At 38.9% G+C, this 20,530-nt stretch overlaps 1 protein-coding gene and 1 long non-coding RNA gene across 2 annotated transcripts; both read left to right on the top strand.

Moving 5' to 3' along the window:
- Window positions 1-1,344: 1,344 nt before the first annotated feature.
- hsd17b12a (hydroxysteroid (17-beta) dehydrogenase 12a) lies at window positions 1,345-20,415 on the top strand. The gene is made up of 11 exons (XM_079604477.1): window positions 1,345-1,664; window positions 9,767-9,813; window positions 14,663-14,738; window positions 16,341-16,448; window positions 16,754-16,818; window positions 16,906-16,950; window positions 17,214-17,248; window positions 17,676-17,757; window positions 18,206-18,271; window positions 18,596-18,745; window positions 19,285-20,415. The coding sequence occupies exons 1-11, from the start codon at window positions 1,487-1,489 to the stop codon at window positions 19,390-19,392; spliced, it is 960 nt and encodes a 319-aa protein (XP_079460603.1). The 5' UTR covers window positions 1,345-1,486; the 3' UTR covers window positions 19,393-20,415.
- On the top strand, window positions 10,834-14,095 carry LOC306994132. The gene is made up of 8 exons (XR_013796622.1): window positions 10,834-10,947; window positions 11,064-11,158; window positions 11,250-11,397; window positions 11,762-11,802; window positions 12,225-12,343; window positions 13,335-13,431; window positions 13,514-13,604; window positions 13,739-14,095. It is a non-coding gene; the product is annotated as an uncharacterized lncRNA (long non-coding RNA).
- Window positions 20,416-20,530: the final 115 nt, after the last annotated feature.

Genomic DNA, 20,530 nt, shown 5'->3' with positions numbered 1-20,530 from the left:
TGGTCCATGTGTCTGACTGAATGTCAACCTGACAAGCTAGACACGAGCAAAGAGCCGAACGCTAGTTTCACCGCGTGCAACACTCGCGTATCCCTTTCATGCCTGTGTGAGTCGATTAAAATGTGTTTCACAACAGTTTAAGTTGTATTTTCACAGGTTGCTCAACTGCATACCTACTACGTGCCTGTGTGTTTACATAACCATCCTCTCTCTTCCGCCTTACTCGCGCCCAGATTTCTCGCGATGTTTTGTGCAGCGCTGCTGTGTGGTAACTGTAGTTTCACAAGCTGGGATATTCACCGTGAGAATTATAAATAATAAGCGTGTCTACATTATAAAATAGGCAGAGTTTCCCCAAATAACACTGTTCAAATCATATTAACTTAGGTTGTACGCTATTTACGTTTAATGAACACGTATTTTCATATCCAAGCTTTGTGCCGCTTGTTACTACACAGAACTGGTGATTCATCTTCATCACCACGCACATCCAGCCGTAGACATGGATGATGGATAGATAGAGGTTCTGCAGCATAGGCCTACCGGTAGTTTCGCTTGTTTAAGCTATCCATGTCCTCATGCATTTATGTAGGCTAATGTAGGAACTGAACTGAACGGTAGGCTATGTGTCCTATGGATGTATATGCACACTTTTATTCTTAAAACAATGACTTTTCGATATTCAAAATATTAATAACGTTTTATTTTGCACTGTGCAAACAAGCGGATTTGAGGGATTTTAGTTAATGCACAAACGTTGTTATGTGCTTCGGACAGTTCGGAGAACCAAGAAAGTGGAAAAATCGAGTCATACATGTGCCTGTCGAAGAAAAATGCCGCAAATAAGCATGCCAGTCCTTTTTTTCTCGGAGTATGACTCATTGGTGTGACAGCGCGAATGAATGAATGTGACTGACGTTCGTGCCGACCAATAGAATCGTAGCGACTGCTCAGCGGGGGCGGGACAATATGAGTCCTCGTGGCAAATAAGTAACAACCTTCATTCATAAAACAGTGTGGGGGGTGATCGTTGGACGCGTGGGTTTGGAGGTTTCGTAACCCTGACTGAAACAGAAAAAACAGTTCTGAATCACAACCAATTAAATTATTTGAATGGAGGTTACCGTAATGTTTGTCCAATCGCTTCTCTCGCAGAATAGTTTTGGTCCCGCCCCATTGAAACAGGCAACCGAATGAATGAGAATTGGCTCTTTGTGATTGACGCGCGCGGTGGCCAATAAGCGGTAAGTTTCGATTTACGGACGCGAGTTTCGACCAATCAACAATGGACGTGGGCTCGCATGGGCGGCGATGGAGTATGTGGGAGGTGTGCACTTAAATCTGGATAGACTAGTATGTTAGAGGAGTTGTAGGGGTGTGATGCCACAACCTGCTTATAAAGGGGCGCACACGTTGAAGCTTTTAAAGCAGTGCATATCGGCTAATTTTGCAGGTCCTCCACCACCACGCACAGCCAGCCGTAGACATGGAGTCGTTAACCGTGGTGGAGACGCTACAGCCTGCCGACAGAGCGATCTTCTGGGTCGGCGCACTCACCACGGCCTCGCTGGCTCTGTGGCTGTTGTACTTGGTTATCACTGGCTTTAGGATATGGGTGCTGGGAAACGGGGATTTGATCTCTCCCAAATTGGGAAAATGGGCAGGTAAGTTGAACGACATGCTTTGGGAATGAGCTCCTGCTCTGGCAGGACATGATGGGTGGGATAAATGTTGTGCGCATTTGGCGCAGCCTTAAACTAAATAAAGCTCAACTTCATGGATTTGGGGGGAGGGAACTAATAATTGTAACTTTTTTTGCGCATCAGATTTAATATAACACGTTATTGTGACAGTTTACGAAGGGAGGAATACCTCTCACGTACGTTTAATTATCCTTAAGGAAAGATTGGATCAGCAGACTAATTGAGGCATTAGTATTTTATGCGTATGGTCAATGGAGGCGACGTGTGTCTCAGGTTGACTGATTGCGCCATACATTCATATATTATGCGCAGAAAGCATGTCACTATGAGTCATTCAGGTATTTAAATCTGACGTTTTTTTATAAGCTTGCTCTTATTATGTTCGGTCAAATACCACCAATTAGATAAAAAGTTTATACAACATTATTTCTAAATCTTATATTTTATTTCAAACGCATGCTTAATATTCAACCAGATATTTCGCTAAATCCAGGTTTATTTTATTCATTTCTAGTTTTTCCTCAATCGTTTATGCCTGGCCTGACCCAGTTATCCAGTTTTACCGGCTGCGCGTGTCAGTGTTTGTCCCGACAAACGCTCTTTTCCACACTGCTTTCGTGGGTAAAATGCGGTTTGGTCTTCTACTTGATGCCTTTTTTGGCCGCTGTTGTCTGCTTCATCCCCTCACTAGGGCACTCAGGTTGGTTTTTGGCAACATGACGCAGTTTAAAACGCCAATCTTAATTATAATGCGGGTCCATACCACGTGCGGCATGTGAGGGGAGACTTGTGATGATGCTCAAATGTACAAAAGCCTTGAGGTTCAGTGCGAAGATTTTCTCCAGACACCGTAATCGCACTTTCAATAATGTTACTTCAAAACTCATCACACTGTGGAAGATTTCGAAATGGCTCATCATGCCACAGTCTTTCACTGCCTTGGATGTTGTCTATTTAGGCAGCAGGTGCACCAGCACTCAACGCCCCTAGCGGTCGACTCGGTTATTGCACGTTCAGAGCGAATTATCTTATAGTGAGTGTGCTGATTCTGAGCTATTTTCTTTTTATTAATTTTTTTATCGAATGCCAGCTAATATCTTTATTTTCAAAGTACCACTTGTCAGCAGGTTTGAACCTACAACCTTTTAGATGTTTGGGGTTTTCTCACCTGCCAATAAAATGTTCCTGTGATAATTCTCTCCAAAAATAAGCAATTATATTTTGTGTAAAAGTCAGCCTGTTTTTTTTTGTTTTGTTGTTTTTTACTGATTAAGTGTTTGATAACCGATAGCAAGAACCAATTACATCACCTGTGAGCAATGTGGTTTTCTGTTGAATGTAGGTTAAAGGTAGGTTACCAAACTTACCGGATTTAGAGCCAATTTTTCAAACATGTAAAAAATAAAACAGACCAATTCTAACGAATTTTGCCTGTATAGAAACAATGAATTGAGGACTGTGACATTGTTTTTTTGGGACAATAATGCATTTTACTCACTATCTTATTAAATTGGTAACACTTTACAATAAGGTTTCATTAGTTAACAACATTAACTAATAATTAACAATACTTCGACAGCGTTTAGCCTATTAATCTTAGTTAATTTGAACATTTATTAATACATTATTAAAAGAAAATGTTGTATTTGTTCACATTAGTTCACGCAGCACGCTCTATGAACTAACATGAACAGCTGGATTTTTATTAACTAACATTAACCCAGATTAATAAATACTGTACCAAATGTATTGCTCCTTGTTAGTTAATACATTAATGTTAATGAATGAGACCTTATTGTAAAGTGTTACCATTACATTAATGTGCTGATTTTACTTTAACTCTCCCCATTATTTTAGACTATCATGGTGTAAACATGTTTCACAATTCAAATAACATTTTTTTTAATGCATTTTTTTTTTGCACTGTAAAATGTATTGTTGGTTTTAGCTGAACGATATTGAGTTAATTGAAATGTATAAAAAAATTAATACAATGTAGGAGATTGGTTAAATCAACAGACTCAAAATATTATGTTGAGTTTAGACAAACTGCTAAACGTTTAGACAAAAGAGAAGTCTTTAATGTCATGGAAATAAAAAAAAAAAAAAAAAAAATTGGTTTCATTTTAAGCAAAAAAATTCTTGTTTCTCTTGATTGGAGTGAATATGACCTGCACATTTCCTCGGTATAAGAAGAATCACCTCGTTGCTCTCTTGGCAAAACCACTCCCTTTTACTTTTAGAACTATTTCCTTTCTGTACATTCTGTAAGTGTGATGTCAAAAATGAAGCTGATGAATGCCACTCCCTGAAACCCACAAAAAAAAAACCAGGGTACCAGTCGGACTCGTTCAGTTTAACGTGCGCGGTTTAGAGGTGGCGGTGAGCAAGTGAAGATGGGAAAACGAGTTCCTGTCAATCCAGAAGCACAGGTTGAACAAGAGTGCGTTTCCTGATCTCGAAACTTTCCACGTCAGTATGAGTGTAACTGATGCTTCTTAGACACGTTTGCGGTCTCCGCCGCCTCCTCTCTTGCTAAGTGCATCATCTTACAGACTTGTGTCTTTGCATGTTGACGGTATGATGAGACAATCTCAAAAATGATGTGTTTTTGAAGATCTAATGTGCTGACTATGCAGTAGCTAGGAGGTGAGTCATGAAGTGGAATGTTATGTATGAGAAAGGCCCTGTGGTGTTCCTGTAGAAAAGCAAGGCATTCCTGGCCTGAGACGCTTACGGGAGACTCCTGGTGTCTTTCTTGGGAACTGCACCACCATGGTTGTAAGCCTGTGGTTTAGTTATTGTGCATGACGTGCTTGTAGGATTGGAAGCACTTTTTTTTTTTGACCATTTTTATTAGTCAGATGTGGCTTCTCTATCTCTTAGCATTATAAGTTATACATATAAAATAATGCAGTATAAAAGTCTGGGTTTCCTCTGTAATAAGGAATCCCAGATGTGTTTTAGAACTGTTAAAGCTTAAAATAAATCTGTCACTTTTTTTTTTTTTTTACTAAGCATCGGATATGCATTAGATATTAATCTGATGTTTCCAAAGTTGAATCCCATGCACCAAAATGACTGAATTTATATTTAGCATAAAATACATTTATTTTAGATCAATTAAGATTTATTTTGCATTGACTAAAAATATGAACATTTTTTCCCTAAATTATCATTGGTGATTCTTGTCATCTTCTTAATTTATTTAAACCCAATATAAAGGCAATACAAACATTTGCCACAATGTCAGGTTTAATTTTATGTACATTGTGTGCACTTAAAATAAAAAGCTGGGCTGTTTCAACCTATGTTTGGGTCGATAATGGACGTCACTAACCCAACCCTATATATATATATATGGCAATTATCATCATTATTTTCAAGAAATGCATTTTCTTTAAGCAGCAAAATGTGATTTCTTATTTTTAATTTGGGTGACATGATCCGGACATGTTTTTGACAGGATCCGTGACATTTAAATGTCGTAGATCATAGATGCAAGCAACCTAAATTACATTAAGAAGCCACATTTGATCTCTTCCAGTCCATCAGTGTATAAGAACTGTAAGAGTCTTAGTATTTTTAGGTTTCTATGACTGGTGCAGTGTACTGTGTGAACAAGGTAGGCTGGCCTTTCTCTCAGCAGAGTTGTGATGCTGACCGAGCAGAGCAAGGAAGCCAGAATTAGAGCCCCTTTCTCTCTCTCTCTCTGGTCCTCCAGTGGCTCACTTCATCCTTAGTACACTGAATGTGTTTGAAAATCTCAGTTATGTAATAGAGCTGCAGTCATTCATGGGGATGGGGGCGATTGTCACACAAACTTGCTTTGACATTCAAATCAAAGGTTTTTCAGTTTAAAATCCGGGCCTTTCTCGGTTTTAGTTGAGACTTACCGGCATGTTGGCTTGTTAGAAATGCTGAGCATATTATTATTTTCATGCATACTGAATATGCACAAGTTTGTGAATAGCAACATTAGCCCATTCATGCTAGCTAAATGGGACAATGTGAATGAAACGTATTCGTGTGAGAGAGTGAATGTCGGCTCCGCAACTTGTGAATGTGTGAGCCCTTGAATGATGACAGCGTGTGACTGTTCTTTGAAGAGGTGGGGGTCTTCAAAGAGAACGCTGCCGTTCATGTGACTAACACGCTTGTTGCCACGTGCCGTAGCCGACGAGGATGCTGGGTAAAATTGCACCCCCCCCCCTCTCTCTCCTCCTCTCGCTGTCTAAGCCTATCTCCATCCTCCATCTCTTGCTCATCCCCCTCAGTAAGAATCCCCCCCCCCCCTCCTGAATCTGTTTGTTCGCCCTCTGCGAACCCCCACCCTCCCTTTTTCTCTTCTGTCACGACTCTGCTCCATTTATTTATTTATTTCCTGGAAAAGGAAATCTTCCATCTGGCGTTTAACATTACACCTACAATTCACATCCCATTCCGACCTACTATTGTGAGCAGCGTTTAGCAGACGTTTATTTGGATCTCTTCGGCTAAAATTTAAAAGACACTAATTTTAACCATTACACACACATACACACACTTTCATGGTGCAGCTTACAAAAATGTCTAATTTCATACAGTACTTTGACATTACCGGTAGTTGTCCGTGTTACGTTTGCACATATTTAATGCATCTCTTCCCTAGAAAAAAACATCTACCTCTGCACTGGTGTCCAAAAATATACCAGGTCTATGTTTAGATGTTTTGAATTATGTCTGGCCTTTTCTGGTCTAATTATTTTTTTTTGCAAGGAGACTGTTGCGAGGAGAACTATTGATTTTGCACTTTTTTGTGTGTTGGTACGCATGTGGCTTTTTGCTGCTATTTCTGATATTGCACCCTCACCCCCACTTTTTTCCTTTTTTTTTTTTTCCTTCAATCCACCTTTATCCAAGTATAGATGCTATTTTGGGTGCTGAACTGCTCTGGTGTGTAGGGGTGTTTTTTTTTTTTTTTTTTTTTTCTGCTGGCCATGTGACTGGCTTGTGCTATTTAAAGCACGATGCTGCTTTGGGGGGAGTGGGCGGAGGTGTTATCATTCTGCAGTGCTACTGAGCCAAGAACGAGAACAGTTCATTCATTGAGGGAGAGAGAGAGTGATGCGACAGATTGCATACAGTAGCGGTCTGAATGTGGATGGCCGAATCCCCCTCATTTTAATTGCGCTACACTAGCTATATCTATACATTGCCACCCCTGTTTTTAAAAGTATAGTTCACCTAGAAAATAAATGTCGTTAATTACTCACCCTCAAGGTGTTCCAAACCGGTATGAGTTTCTTTCTTCTGTTGAACACAATGTTATTTAAAAGAATGTTGGTAACCAGACGGAAACATAAACACTGTGGAATGGGTGCCGTCAACTGTCTGGTTCGCAACATTCTTTAAAATATCATAATTTGTGTTCAACAGAAGAAAGAATCTCATACAGGTTTGGAACAACATGAGGGTGAGTAAGTGACACTTTTCATTTTTGGGTGAACTATCCCTTTAAGCACGGTTTTCGTTCCCGATTGTCCTCCGCTCTGCTGCAAGCATAACATCTCTGGTCCATAAGAACCGGTCTGCTTTTTCTTTTCTTTTTTTCTCTCGTACCGAAGGCTCTACAATGAGCTGGGATGCAAAAAGAGAGAGAGAGAGAGATTGAGGGTGAGCGGGCAGCATCTTGTTGGTATTCAAGTGCTGCGGCTGTTCCAGACAAGGCAGCTATTTTTACTCACTCGGCTGCTTTTTTTAGCTCAGGAATATAGAGTCGGAGGAGAGCCAGTGCGCCTGTGCGCCTCCGTATTTCTGAACGTACTGTTCGTGAATGTACTCGAGCACGACTGCTCGTGCCATCTCTCTTGCAAAGGGAGCTGCTTCTGGGCCTGTTTTTAATCATTTGTTTCATGCTTTTGTGTAGCATCTTGCTAATACTGTTCATGCTACACTCTCAGGTTCTTCATAACCATTGATGCCAATAAAATAACCTTTAAATTATTATTAACCGTTAACTGAAAGGCTCATTTGGGAAACCAAAAATGGTGTTCTATGGCATTGCTGCAAAAAAAAAAAAAAACATTTGAAACCTTTAGGCTTGGGTTTTGATGGGCAGCAGTCGGTTTATGATATGTCTTCTGCATTAAATTATCTTCTGAATGGTCCCTGATATGTTGGTTAGTCTTGGATTGTCAATTGACAGTTGGTTGTCAATTTTTGATGCTGGTTGACAGTATAGAGGCTGGATTGATGGCCCACAGTGTGCACTGTAAAACAAAAAAAGTTGCTGCCTTAAAGTATACTCAACTTGGAGAATTGAGTTAAAGCAATGTATTTTAAATTATTGATTTTTTTTTTTTTTTTTTTACAGTGTGGCCGAGCATATGCTTGCCACCTCCGTGTCTATAACCCAATCTTGGTGAGGAAGTTACTCTTTGTTCTGACATTTTGAGAGAACATTTATTTTATTTTGTCAAACAAATGAAGTGTTTATACAAGATTTTAGCTCTCCATAACATGGGTTTTTTTTTCTTCAGCACTATCCTCGCAAGCTGTTCAAATTTTTAATTTTCATTTACTCACCCTCATGTTGTTCAAAACCTGAATTAATTACTTCTGCAAAACACACACACACACAAAAAACAGACATTACTCATATTATCATTTGTTTCACGCAAGAAAACCAGGCGGGGTTGGAAACAACATGATGGTGAGTAAATGATGACATAAATGTAATTTCGGGCGGAACTATCTCTGTAATGTAATTTGTCCCATTGAGACAAAACAGGAGCGTGCTTCATTCTTGGGATGAGTTTGAAAAGGAGCTTGTGAATCACCTTCTTTTGTTCCTTCTCTCTTTCGATCCAGTGCTCTCACTCCCGTTGTCGTGCTCTCTCACTTTCTACCCACATCTGACTTTGCGCAGTCTCCCTCTGGTTTCTATTTTTAGCAGCCCCCAGGATCCCTCCTCACCCCTCCTGTGCTGTCGTGCTCTACAGACGTCATAACCCCCCGTTCTCTCCCCCACAGCCCTGTTCTTGCCAATGACCACTGCCCATGCCACACTTTGATCAACATCACACATTTTGTCTTATTGCTTGCTTTTTTGTGTTTCCATGTGTGTTTTGTAAAACAAGAGCACTATGGGACATTGAGATGATCCTAGTTGTATTAGTAATATTTCATTGTGCAGGCTTTTAACGCGTAATCATAAATGTGAAGGGTGTCATTTCTGTGCTGCTAGCATCACTAAATGGAATGTCAAATATGACCGTTTTCAAACATTGTTTGCACAGATTGCCCCGCCCCCTACTCATGCAATTGGTTGAGGCAGTGTTGTCGGTCGGAATTGTGAAATTAATTTTTTTTTTTTGATAATGCCTTGGAGTCAGTGTTTATACTTTTTGAGAAAATCAACCTACAAATGGTTTTCTTAGGTTTTTTTTAAAATATATATTAAGCTCTGATATGAGATCTTATTAAAAGCAACCAGTTTCCTGAACGCTGTTCTTGTCTGCCATTGGTCAAATGCATAGCTCCCCAGACAGCAACATGGTGTCTGCCCAGATACGGGCCAGATCTGGCACATGTGGATTCCCCGCCTACCAGATATGGGCCGCTTCTGGGCTGACACTTGCTGTCTGGGCGCCCCAAACCCACGCCATTGGTTGACCCAGTGTTACTGTGTCGAGTTTGTTAGTATTTTCAAACAACAGAGTAATGTTTTGTTGTCGGTGTGTACACTTTTTGAGGATATCAACTTGATAGAAATGGCCAATTGTTGGCTTTATACAAGTATTTTAACGTCAAAGAATTGTTTTGAAAATGCCACAGTCAGTGCTTACACTTTTCAGGGAAATCAACCTACAAATGGATACTTTAAACAGTCTTTGCATGTGAAGCTCAAATATAGGAAGTGTTGATATCAATAAAGTTGGAAGTTTAGCAGGTGTAAGGTTGTTTTGATTTGAACCATCCGATAACCAGTTTGCCCTGAATGTCCCTTTTGATAAGCTTGTTTTTGGTGAAATTTGAGCTGCCGCAAACTGATCCTGTCTATTTCTTTCTACTTTTTCTAGTTGTGACGGGAGCCACGGATGGGATTGGGAAATCCTATGCGGAGGAGGTAAGGGTTTCTCTTCTTATTTATCTCTTCGCTCCACGGAAAGCACAGTGACTCATCACAAGACAGAGGTTTCACTCTGAGGCCAAGAGAAGGAGGGTGACTAGAAGACTATTGGTGGAAAAAGACCTGTTACCTCATAACTCGTACAGTTCTTTCAAGTCACTGCTCACTCCAAAGCTAACTTCAAGCTTCGTCTTTGGCTTTTTCATAACCGTTAAAAGTCATTGGAGTAATCCACCATTGTGTAAAATGGGAAAGCATGACTGCTTTCAGACAGGTTTCCCCTCAGACAATAGACTCGTGTCATTGGTCAAACAAACAGCTTGCCCCGCCCCCAAACACACGCCATTGGTCGAGCTACGGTTGCCGTGCTGTTCAGAATTCTCAAACGGAAATATTTTGAAAATGAGTACATGGACTTTATGCGCCAGAGAAACAAACGCGCAGCCATCTTTAGAATTTAGTTTGAACTTCAGTTTCTGCGGTAGCTCTGTATAGTTCTATGGCATTGCTGTCAAAGGGTAATTAGTTGAAGTGGACTTACTTTATTGTTCAGTTAACAAAAGTAATCCTGAGCATTGTAATGTTTGAAGTGGATGACATAACAAATGTCAGTATACCGGGTAGATTTTAAAACGAGCGGTTATTTCATAAATCCGTAAGATCTTACCTTCATGCTGTGGAAATACAAACCGGAAGACAGAACACAACGAGCGCTGCGAACTTGTTTTTACATATTTAACGTGAATAGTAGAATATTTTAACTAAATTTAACCTATGTAATGCTGTAAATTTTACTTTTGTCAAAAGCTCATTTGTCTGTCAATTTTTACTGTATTGTAATATTTCTACTTCTGAGGAAAAAGTATTGTTGATACCCTTGGAAAGATTTAGTCTACACAGTAAAATCGGCAGTGTAAAAATTGCAGTGTTAAAAGTTATTAATTCCCAAAGAGTTAAATTAACAATCAACAATGTTAAAAAACACTCCTCTTCAGTGTAGTTACAAGTGTAATTTTATTTTTACACTGAAAGTGCAAAAACAAAAAGGCGCCGAATTGTATTGACTCCGCCCCTCGATGACTGCTGTCTCGAAAGACGACGACGCCATTTTATCTTCATGCGACCGAGACGGTAGGTTGAATTGCTTTTTTCTGTCTAAAATAAAAAAGTAAATACACTTGTTAACATTTTTGGTAAAATATGGTGGTGAACACATTTAGAAATGATAAACTGCGCGTTTTTGTCAGGATTAAGGAAGCTCGTCAAGTTCATGAGATGCAGAGATGTAACGTTACAGAAGGATGTGAAGGTTTCTCATGACGATTTGATTTCCTGGATGAAGGTGATTTAACGTTTAAAATACATTTGTATTATAAATTATATTTGTATTACAAATATATTTTTTAGCTCATTTCATTTTGGTTTGTTGACAGCCTTCATGAAAGCCTTCCCGCCTCCAGTCGCGCCGAGGCCTCAACCGGTCTTACGACAAGCCTGGCACTAAAGTTGATGAGGAGGTCTGAAACAGCAGCAGCATTTGGGCTTCTTTTTTTCTGCGCAGATGAGAGAATTCTTCAAATGGTAAGTTTATATTCGTTTTGTGTGTATTAAAGTTGCTGTGTTATACATGAACGCGTTAACAGTTCCGTTTTTGTGACGCATGCGCATTATTAACAGCTCGTTTAAGTATCTTGTAAATTAGCGCGCAGTGCAAACAACAAAAGCACTTTTTTGTAGACTGAGGTGGGGGAGCGTTTAAAAACGTTTTATTCGCCCTATGTTTAAGTGAGAATTACATATCTGTATGTTTGTTCTTAGCACTGAATATCATGTCGTCATATCTGCGTCAAGACACAAACATACGAACTTCCCATCAAATTTTTTTTTCAAACATTGTGAAAGTGCATTAAAGCTAATCTGTAAATCCATCTGTCTTCCAATTCAGTTTACAGGTAACATTTGCGTATGCACTGGCAGAGAATACAGGTACTTTAGCTTGAAATCAGTCTTTATCAATTCATACTGCATGTTATTTTGGGATAAATTATGTCCTAACTATTTATCTGTCTGCATTTCATAATATGAATCTTTATGTTCTGTTCACATTATAAATACCATTAATAAATTATGGGTAAAATAAATTCTAAATGCGTATTAAAATCAAGTTAATGCCTTATTACTCATTTAACTTATATAAATGTATTCAATAATCAGATTAAATGCATATTAATGCAATATAAATAATTTTACACCCATGCTTTATAGACAGCTCTCAGCATAATCGAAACTAAGGGTAATCACAATTATTTTTACCTTATTTACAGCCCCAATTTAAATTGTATTGCATTACTGAATTTTGGAAATATTAGCCTCAACTGACATATTTTTTTCAAATCCTTTTTCAATAGATTTGGCCCAGAACCCTCCAGTGTCAAGTGAAGGAAGCTCCTCTCATGAGATTGCTACAGAAACCAAGCAACAGAAATGAAGACGAAAGCAACAGAATGCTGAAGATGAATCCAGAATTGTGAGTGTCATTATATTTTAATCTATGTGCAGTACAAATTTTAATGCATGACGAATCAACATGAAACATTTAAACCTAACTGGGCAACCACACAATGCCTTTGTTCAGACCTGAAATGTACATGTGTCTTGGGTGATTGATGTATCTTGATTGTCATAATTCATGATGACACATCAATCACTATGTCATTGTGTTAATTCAAGATATTAAACTGCAAAAAGTTAAAGGGTTAGTTGACACACAAGTGTAAAATTGTTGTAATTTCTCACCCTCATGTCATTCCAAACCCAAAAAGACTTTAGTTCATCTTCGAAACTTAAATGAATGTATCAAGAATACTCCACGCAACTACCACTTTGACGCTTCAAAAAGTTCATAAAGAGATCATGAAACGAACCCATATGAATTGAGCCGTTTAGTCCAAATTTTCTGAAGAAACTTGATTGCTTTGTGATGAATAGATTGAATTTAGACTTTTATTCACATATAAACATGAATCAACCAACATGAACAGAAGAAAAAGAAAATTTGGACTAAACTGCTTGGTTCATGGATTAGTTTTAAGATCTCTTTGTTAACTTTTTGAACCGTCAAAGTGGTAGTTGTGTAGCTGTCAATGGAAGGAAAGAAAGCTTTCAGATTTCATCAAAATATCTTCATTTGTGTTTCAAAGACTAAAGAAAGTCTTGCGGGTTTGGAACGACATGAGGGTCAGTAAATTACTGAATAAAATGTTTTGGGTGAACTATCCCTTTAATAAAAGAATGTGGCCTAGACCTCATCAGAACAATCGAATCTCAATGCGTCTTGGGTGCGTTTACACCTGTACTTCGAGTTGTTCGCTTGTGCAAGATGAATGTTAATGCCAGGTGTGAACGGTGCTACTCTGTGACTACACAATCATCTGAACAGAATTGTTCCTGAGAGAGATATGGTTGTCATTATGCTATGTAACTGTTTGATTGTTTTTGTTTTGATTTTTGGTTAGAAGACCTCCGCTAAGTTCCTGGAAAGGCTTCTCCCAAGACCTTCAAGGACCTGATTGACTGCAGAATCTGCTGTGAAAGATGATGAAACTGATGATTCAGGTTAGACTATAGTTCAGAATAAGATTATCTATACACGTTCATGCATGAATGCATTTTGCTGAAGTTGTCACGTGTTATATAGAATGGGGCAGCGATCTTGCATCAACTCCTGCAAGAGACCTGGAAAGATGTCCTCATATCAAGCTGAACAACACCTTGTCGTCTCCAAAAAGGTAAATTTGGACATTTGTCACACTGCCTATCGTCTGCCTCAAAATATTGCCATTTGTGTTGATTGTATTGTGGAAAACAAATATAAAGACGGCCAATTGGAGAGCTGACTGAGTGTTATTTTTGTCTTTGGCAGGGACCAGCATACAAGACCACCTTGACTGCATTGAAGAGACCACACAGCATACCTGCTCGCGGCCTGTGATGCTGATATGGCAATAAACTCAAATACTACTTCCTGGTCGCTGATGGGACAAAGGGGAACTGCATTCATGGATGCTACACAACTGTCGACAAGTAGTTTTCTGCAATCTTGTTCAAATCTACCTGTCATATTCGTTCATGTCTAGGCAAATTAACATGATTTTATGTTTTTTATTGACTTTTTTTTCTTGCAACTCCTCATGAATGTGATAATTTGACCTTTACACATCTGGCATATGTTATCAAGGAGCCACTTTGCCTATTTGTTAAATAAACTTTGGATTTATACAACTGCCTGAAGACTCTTGATTTTATGTCTGATCTTGTACATTAACACTATATAATAGTGTAAATAGTTTTTGCACTGAACAGAATACTTTATAAATAACACTTATAGTGTAATCCAATAGTGTAAATCCAATGGAATTAAATCAACACCAGGGGTGTTAAAACCCCCAAGTGTAAAACTTAAACAACAATTGTAAGTGTAACACTTTACACTCGAAGTGTAATTTTTCTACACTGTAAGGTGCTATATTAACACTGTAAATTCAACACTACAAACGGTGTACTTTTTACTCTAGATAGATTGGGACCATATATGATCCGGAGTAGTGTTAAAATTAACACTTTAAGTGTTAATTTGACACTGCGTTTTTTACTGTGTAGTCAGGAAAAATAGTCTTGAATATCCCATGTAGTTTCTGTTTTAATACTCAATATGGCTTTGCCCTGAAAATAGCCAAAGAAGCTGACATGGATCACTTTTAGGAGTTTTCATGGCAGTTATTAGCAAAAATGCTTTGCATTGTTTCTCGGTCACAAATGAGATGATTCAAACTCTTCTCTTTCTCAGCTTGCTCGACGAGGGTTCTCCATGATGCTCATCAGCCGTTCCCAGGAGAAGCTCGACGACGTGGCAAAGTCTCTCGGTCAGTGTTTGGCCATCTGTGTGTGTGTTGGCAAACTGCAGTGCTCATCTCTGTGAATGACAGACAGTCCTCCTGATGTTAATGAAACAGGCTTTATTTTTATCCCTGGCCTGAGAGGCAGGGTGGGGGCCAGGTTCACTGGCTGGGCGCAGAGCTGATGCAGTCTGGCAGGAGTGCACAGTCAAAGGTCCACGCAAGCTCCAGGGGTCATGCACCACACTTCTCAGAATAAGGCCGAACCACTGTTTGCCTTTCCTGTTCCAGTAAATGTGAATTACTTGGATGCTAGATCAGTGCTCACATGATACACTTAGCATGACGGTCTCTCCATCTGTCCCGACCGAGTGCTAAATGACCAAACGTCGACCATTTAGACCAGTCGGATGTGTGGAGCATGACTAGTTTCCGCTACTATGCATCTAATTGTACTGTGGTCATTCGTTTGAGGCTTTTGGTGTGCAAGCAGTTTCTTCTTCAATCTCTTTGTGCAGTGAAGCAAACAGAGTTTTTATAATACAATTTAACACAATACATAATTGTTGTTTTGGATCTTTTTTTTTTTTTTTTTTTTTTTTTTTTACACTGAATTTGTAAATATTGTATAGTGTGTATATATATATTATATAAAATAGTGTTGAATTTATTATTATTATTAATTCCCCCCCACATCCTCTCAAAGTGTTCAAGGTACTTCTGTCTGTATTTATTTATTTTTTTATAACTTGCACATTTTTTTTCATCCTCCCATTTTCTTTTAGTATAAATGAATCATGACTGGCTGTGAGTGTGAATAGGATTTGTCTTGTACTTATTTGGCCTCAGTGTGTGTACTGAATGATGAACTACCAATGCCTTGTCTTACTGGCCTATCATCAGCTCTGGAAAGGACTCATTTAAGCTATATGCTGATGCAGTTTTTAAAATGTTTTAACTATAAAATCTTATTAAAAATCAACTTTTTAGCAGTCTTAAATGCAAGCACTTAACTGCTGAGGTTAGAAGGCTGAAAAACCCGGTACCACAGTCATGCTAGCAACACAGAATGGAGAGGAAGGTTATGGCTAGTCACGAACCGGGATGAAATTTGCCAAACCTAACATTTGCATTGATCACCCTCAATTTAGGGTGTTATAAGTCACAGGTAGCAGCAGTATCCCACAAGCCCCTAGGACAAAAGTCTTTGGAGCTCGTTTATGTGTGTGTTCTTGTTCTTAAAATAACCCTTCAATATATATAAAAAATGCTTCTCGCTGCAAGACCTGAGAGGAATTTTCCTCTCATAACTCAGCGGAACAGTGTTTAGACAAATGAGCCTTTGGACAATAAATTCTAATTGCTGCAGGCACATCAAACAAGCCGAGGAGAAGGGGGAGATGTAGGAAGTTCCTCTGACAGCTTTTTCTTGGTACGCAGCGCCCCCTGCTGGCCAGAAATCTGTGTTTTGGTGCAATGGGCAAAGTCCCAGAGAAGTTATTTTTAGAACAGCAGCAATAGCAGGGATGCCTGATCTTGGACCGAGTTCTCCAATGCCAATATTAGCGGGTCTTCAGCACTTTGCGTCTTTTTCTCTGCGTTTAATGTCTTTTGTGTCTCTGATTACAGAAAGCACATATAAGGTGGAGACCAAAACCATCGCAGTGGACTACAGTCAGGCTGATATCTATCCTAAAATCGAAAAGGGTCTTGTTGGACTGGAGATTGGAATCCTTGGTTAGTTCAAAAGAAAATTCTCTCTATGCAGAGCCTTGAAAGTAACACAAACCTCTTGTCAGAAAGCTAACACGCGCACAAGTTTCATTCACGATTCTCTGTCTTCATCCTCAGGGTTTTTTTCTTTTCTTTTTTTTTTTACCTGAAATCGTGATTTGAGTTTTTTTTTTTTTTTTTTGTCCAGTTCTCATCTCAATCGTGACGCTTTATCGCCACATAGTGGTGATTCTTGGAACATTTCAGATACACATTCTCAATCGCATTCAACCACATCTAATCCTCTATTTTTGTCTCTTGATCCATAGTTAACAATGTGGGAATCTCCTATACATACCCCGAATTCTACCTCCACATCCCTGATTTGGAAAACGTGAGTAACTACTTTATTTGAGGAGGTTTACATATTAGTAGCCACATTACTGTGAAGAAATATTCACCCTTTCATTTCTGTTTGCAGTTCATCACCACCATGATCAATGTCAACATCACCTCAGTGTGCCAAGTAAGTAGACGCAAACACATTTTGCTGCCGAAGGGCTCTGGAATTCTTCATTTTGAAAATTCTAATTTTAAAAGTACTGCAACATGACCACTTTGATGTACTCCTTTTGTACCTGTTTTCTCTCTCTGTTTTGCTGAGCTCTACCAATGCTCCTCGTGTTCACCACCCACACATTTTCTCTCTCTCTCTCAATCTCTATATTAGCATTTCAGATTTTTAATGTCAATTTGGAGTAACACTTTTTTTTTTTTTTTTTTTGCCAGATGACTCGTTTGGTTCTGCCCAGAATGGAGGCAAGGTGAGTCCTGATGTTTCATTATTTGCGACTGGAATTCCTAACACGCCCATTGTCACTAAAAGGGAATTCAGTGCAGCTTTTTCAAAACAGGGTTTTTCCTGAGTGTCGCTCCCCTCCCGACTCTTTGTGTAAAATTGAAAAGCAACAATGCACTGTTTCGATTGGCCACTCTGAAGTCACATGCAACTCTGGGGCCAATAACGGAGATGGGCAAATTTTGTACAAATAGGTCCAGCCCCCTGCACTCCCCAGCACTCTGCTGCAGGGGTACTGCATGAGAACTGGTGCCATGGCAACACGCATGGCGACCATCATTAGACGTGTGTTGATGTGAGGGCTGCTTTCAGGTTTCCACAGCTGGAAAAAAGACCTTTATGTGATGTCAATGTCAAACGTGATCGGTGTTTTTTTTTTTTTTTCATTGCAGTGCTAAAGGTGTCATCCTCAATATCTCCTCTGCCAGTGGCATGTTCCCCCTTCCACTGCTGACCATCTACTCCTCCACCAAGGCAAGTGACTTCACAATGTTCTTCACAGAAAAAGCAGTACTCAATTGTTTCGGAAAGAAATAAAATAAAACGTTTTTATACGGAAACAATCTGAAGTTAACTTGTTCATACAATTGTTTTAAAATTTGGTGGTATTATATTTATTTATTTATTAGTATTGGTCGATAATGTGTATTTAATAGTTTGTGCACATTTTGTTTTCTATTTTTACATTTAGATTACCTTTGCCATCATCTAACGCTCACTTAAAGTGAATCTTTAAAAACTTTAATTTAATAACACTATTAAATGTGCAAATCTGAGTATAAAATATAAGTGAGTATACCATTTTCATACTGTACATTATAATGTGACAATGCTTAAATTCACTTGGTGCATTTAGAAATGATTGATTTTAAATGTTTTGGGGTTTTTTGGAGGATGATTTTTACTTGTCATCTTTCTACAGGCTTTTGTGGACTACTTCTCACGTGGACTTAATGCAGAGTACAAGAGCAAAGGCATCATCATCCAGGTGAGAAAACTGTCATTAAATGCTACTTTACTTCTGTAATGTGCCATATTATTAAATGGAGGGAAAAAGTAGGGCAGATATTTATATTTAGGAAATTGTATTTTGTATGCTGCATGGTTTCTTTTTATGCTTTCTTTTTATATGCTCAATGCTTTGTTGTACAGCACTTTGGTGCAACTCTGTTGCTTTTAAATGCGCTATAGAAATTTGACGATGGATGGATAATGCATGCATATATGCATACATAGCCTATTATACTGAAAAAATCTCTGAAATGTTTTTAATGTATAACAAATGATTGAAACCTCTCTGTCCCTGACGCAGAGTGTGCTGCCTTTCTTTGTGGCTACCAAGATGACGAGGATCAGGAAACCAACCCTAGACAAGCCCACCCCTGAACGCTACGTGGCTGCTGAACTGAGCACTGTGGGACTGCAGGACCAGACCAACGGCTATTTCCCTCACGCCGTCATGGTACGACTGCCTGAACGTCTCGCCTCAAATCTCAAATTCAATATCATCATTAGAAGTCAAAGTCTATCATTAGCTATGTTTTCATCCAAAGTTGCGAATTTAAGTTTCATTCAGTGAGTCGATGAGAACAATCACTTCCTGATAAACTTCCGTCACTAAGCTTAAATATCACTAAGATAAATTACTTGCGCTTCAGAGCGCGCAGACAAAACTCGCTTCCTTTTGGAGGAGGATGCCTGCTGTTTAGGAATGCAGTCATGTAAGAAAGTGCCGAAACACTTTGATATATTTTGCTCAGGCATTTCAGAACCAAAACCGCGTTTCAGATGCTGCGCAAAAAGATCGGTCCAGTTACGCCATCCCGTCGCATGTCTTTTTTTTGATGCGCATCAAATAATTTTTTGGTGAATGAGTTTCTTTTGTAGTTTGTGCATCTTGCAATTTCCATCCAGCTTCTTTTAATGTGATATCCCAAATGGAAACTAGCTAGTGAGCATGTTTGTCACCCTAACCTTGTTTCGTATCTGTGTGTCCCGCAGGGCTGGGTGATCGCGGTCCTGGCCCCCATCCAGCTGGTCATCTGCCTGGGCCTGCGCTTGAACAAGTCCCAGCGCGGAGGATACCTTAGGAGGAGAAAGCTGCGATAGGTCGAGGACATTCTATGATGGAAACCAAACAGGACAAGATGTCTTATAGAATCTATACGTGCTGAGATTTGAGATTAATTTTGGGTCTCACGTCTTTGAAGTGCTTCCTCTTAGATCACATTCCTTTTTTTATTTTTATATATATAATATCTGGACATGCTCACGTTCCACAATGACTTGTTGACTTGTTACTGAAGTGGGAGGACCAATCTTTCTTTATAGGGTGAACAAAGTATTACATTTTGGAGGAGGGTTTTGTGACCACTGCTGTTGTAAGCAGAGGGCTATTTATATGGTGGTGGTGTTTCATATTTATTTAATTACTAATTATAGATATACATTTCCTTTTTATCTTGGATAATCTACATGCACTCTTTTTGTTAACTGCCAAAAAACTTGTTTGCAATCATGCCTTGTAGTGATAAATGGGTGCTGGCCTTTCTTATCATTTATCATATTTAGCAAATCAATGGTGGCTAATTTTTGAATACTGTACTGTATCGATATAAAACCAAAGATCTGATTTACGTGTATTTTTGTACATTGGCCTTATCAGGCTTGAAGTTTACCTGTCAGCTTTGGTTTATTGAAACCTTTGCCTTTTTATAGAACATAAAACTTGGTCACGATTATTGAAAGGAGATCTAATGCACGTTTACGTTATTTTCTCTGCTGAAGACTTTAAGGTGTGGTGGAATGTCACCAGTTTGTCTTGGGTTTCATCCAAAGATGGATTTGAGAATGATCTCAATAGCTTTGATCTCTGTGTGATTGTTTATGGCCAAGTGCCAGTCAAGTTGAAACATCCAGGTGGTTGATCCTCATTAGTCGCCCCTGGTTTAACTTGAATGTTCTCATTCCAGACGTGTGGAAGAGTGGAACACAATGTGCTGCTTTACTGATGCATGACCGTCTGAAGTGCTTGATTGTTAATAAAAATGACTTTTCTGTAATTATCTTGTATTTGTCTTTTTTAAATAAATGTTATAAAACTGTGAAGGTTTGTTTAAAACATTTTTCCTTATCATGGATGGAAATTAATTCCTAAATTGATTCCTTATTTCTAGTCATGTCTGTCCTTAAACCAGTAGGGCCTACTGGTCTACTTGTACAAAATGATGATGGCTTAATCGTGTTG

This window comes from Phoxinus phoxinus (assembly GCF_949152265.1).
Source record: "Phoxinus phoxinus genome assembly, chromosome: 25".
NCBI lineage: Eukaryota > Metazoa > Chordata > Actinopteri > Cypriniformes > Leuciscidae > Phoxinus > Phoxinus phoxinus.
Note: the sequence above shows the minus strand (reverse complement) of the source record. Positions and strands in the feature narration are given on the sequence as shown.

What these genes read in the sequence shown, in the direction of transcription:
- hsd17b12a (XM_079604477.1), top strand. Translation starts at nt 1,487, where the DNA reads ATGGAGTCGTTAACCGTGGTGGAGACGCTACAGCCTGCCGACAGAGCG. An exon ending in ACATCCCTGATTTGGAAAAC is followed by an intron (nt 16,819 to 16,905) that starts GTGAGTAACTAC and finishes TTCTGTTTGCAG; the next exon opens with TTCATCACCACCATGATCAA. An exon ending in ATTTCCCTCACGCCGTCATG is followed by an intron (nt 18,746 to 19,284) that starts GTACGACTGCCT and finishes TGTGTCCCGCAG; the next exon opens with GGCTGGGTGATCGCGGTCCT.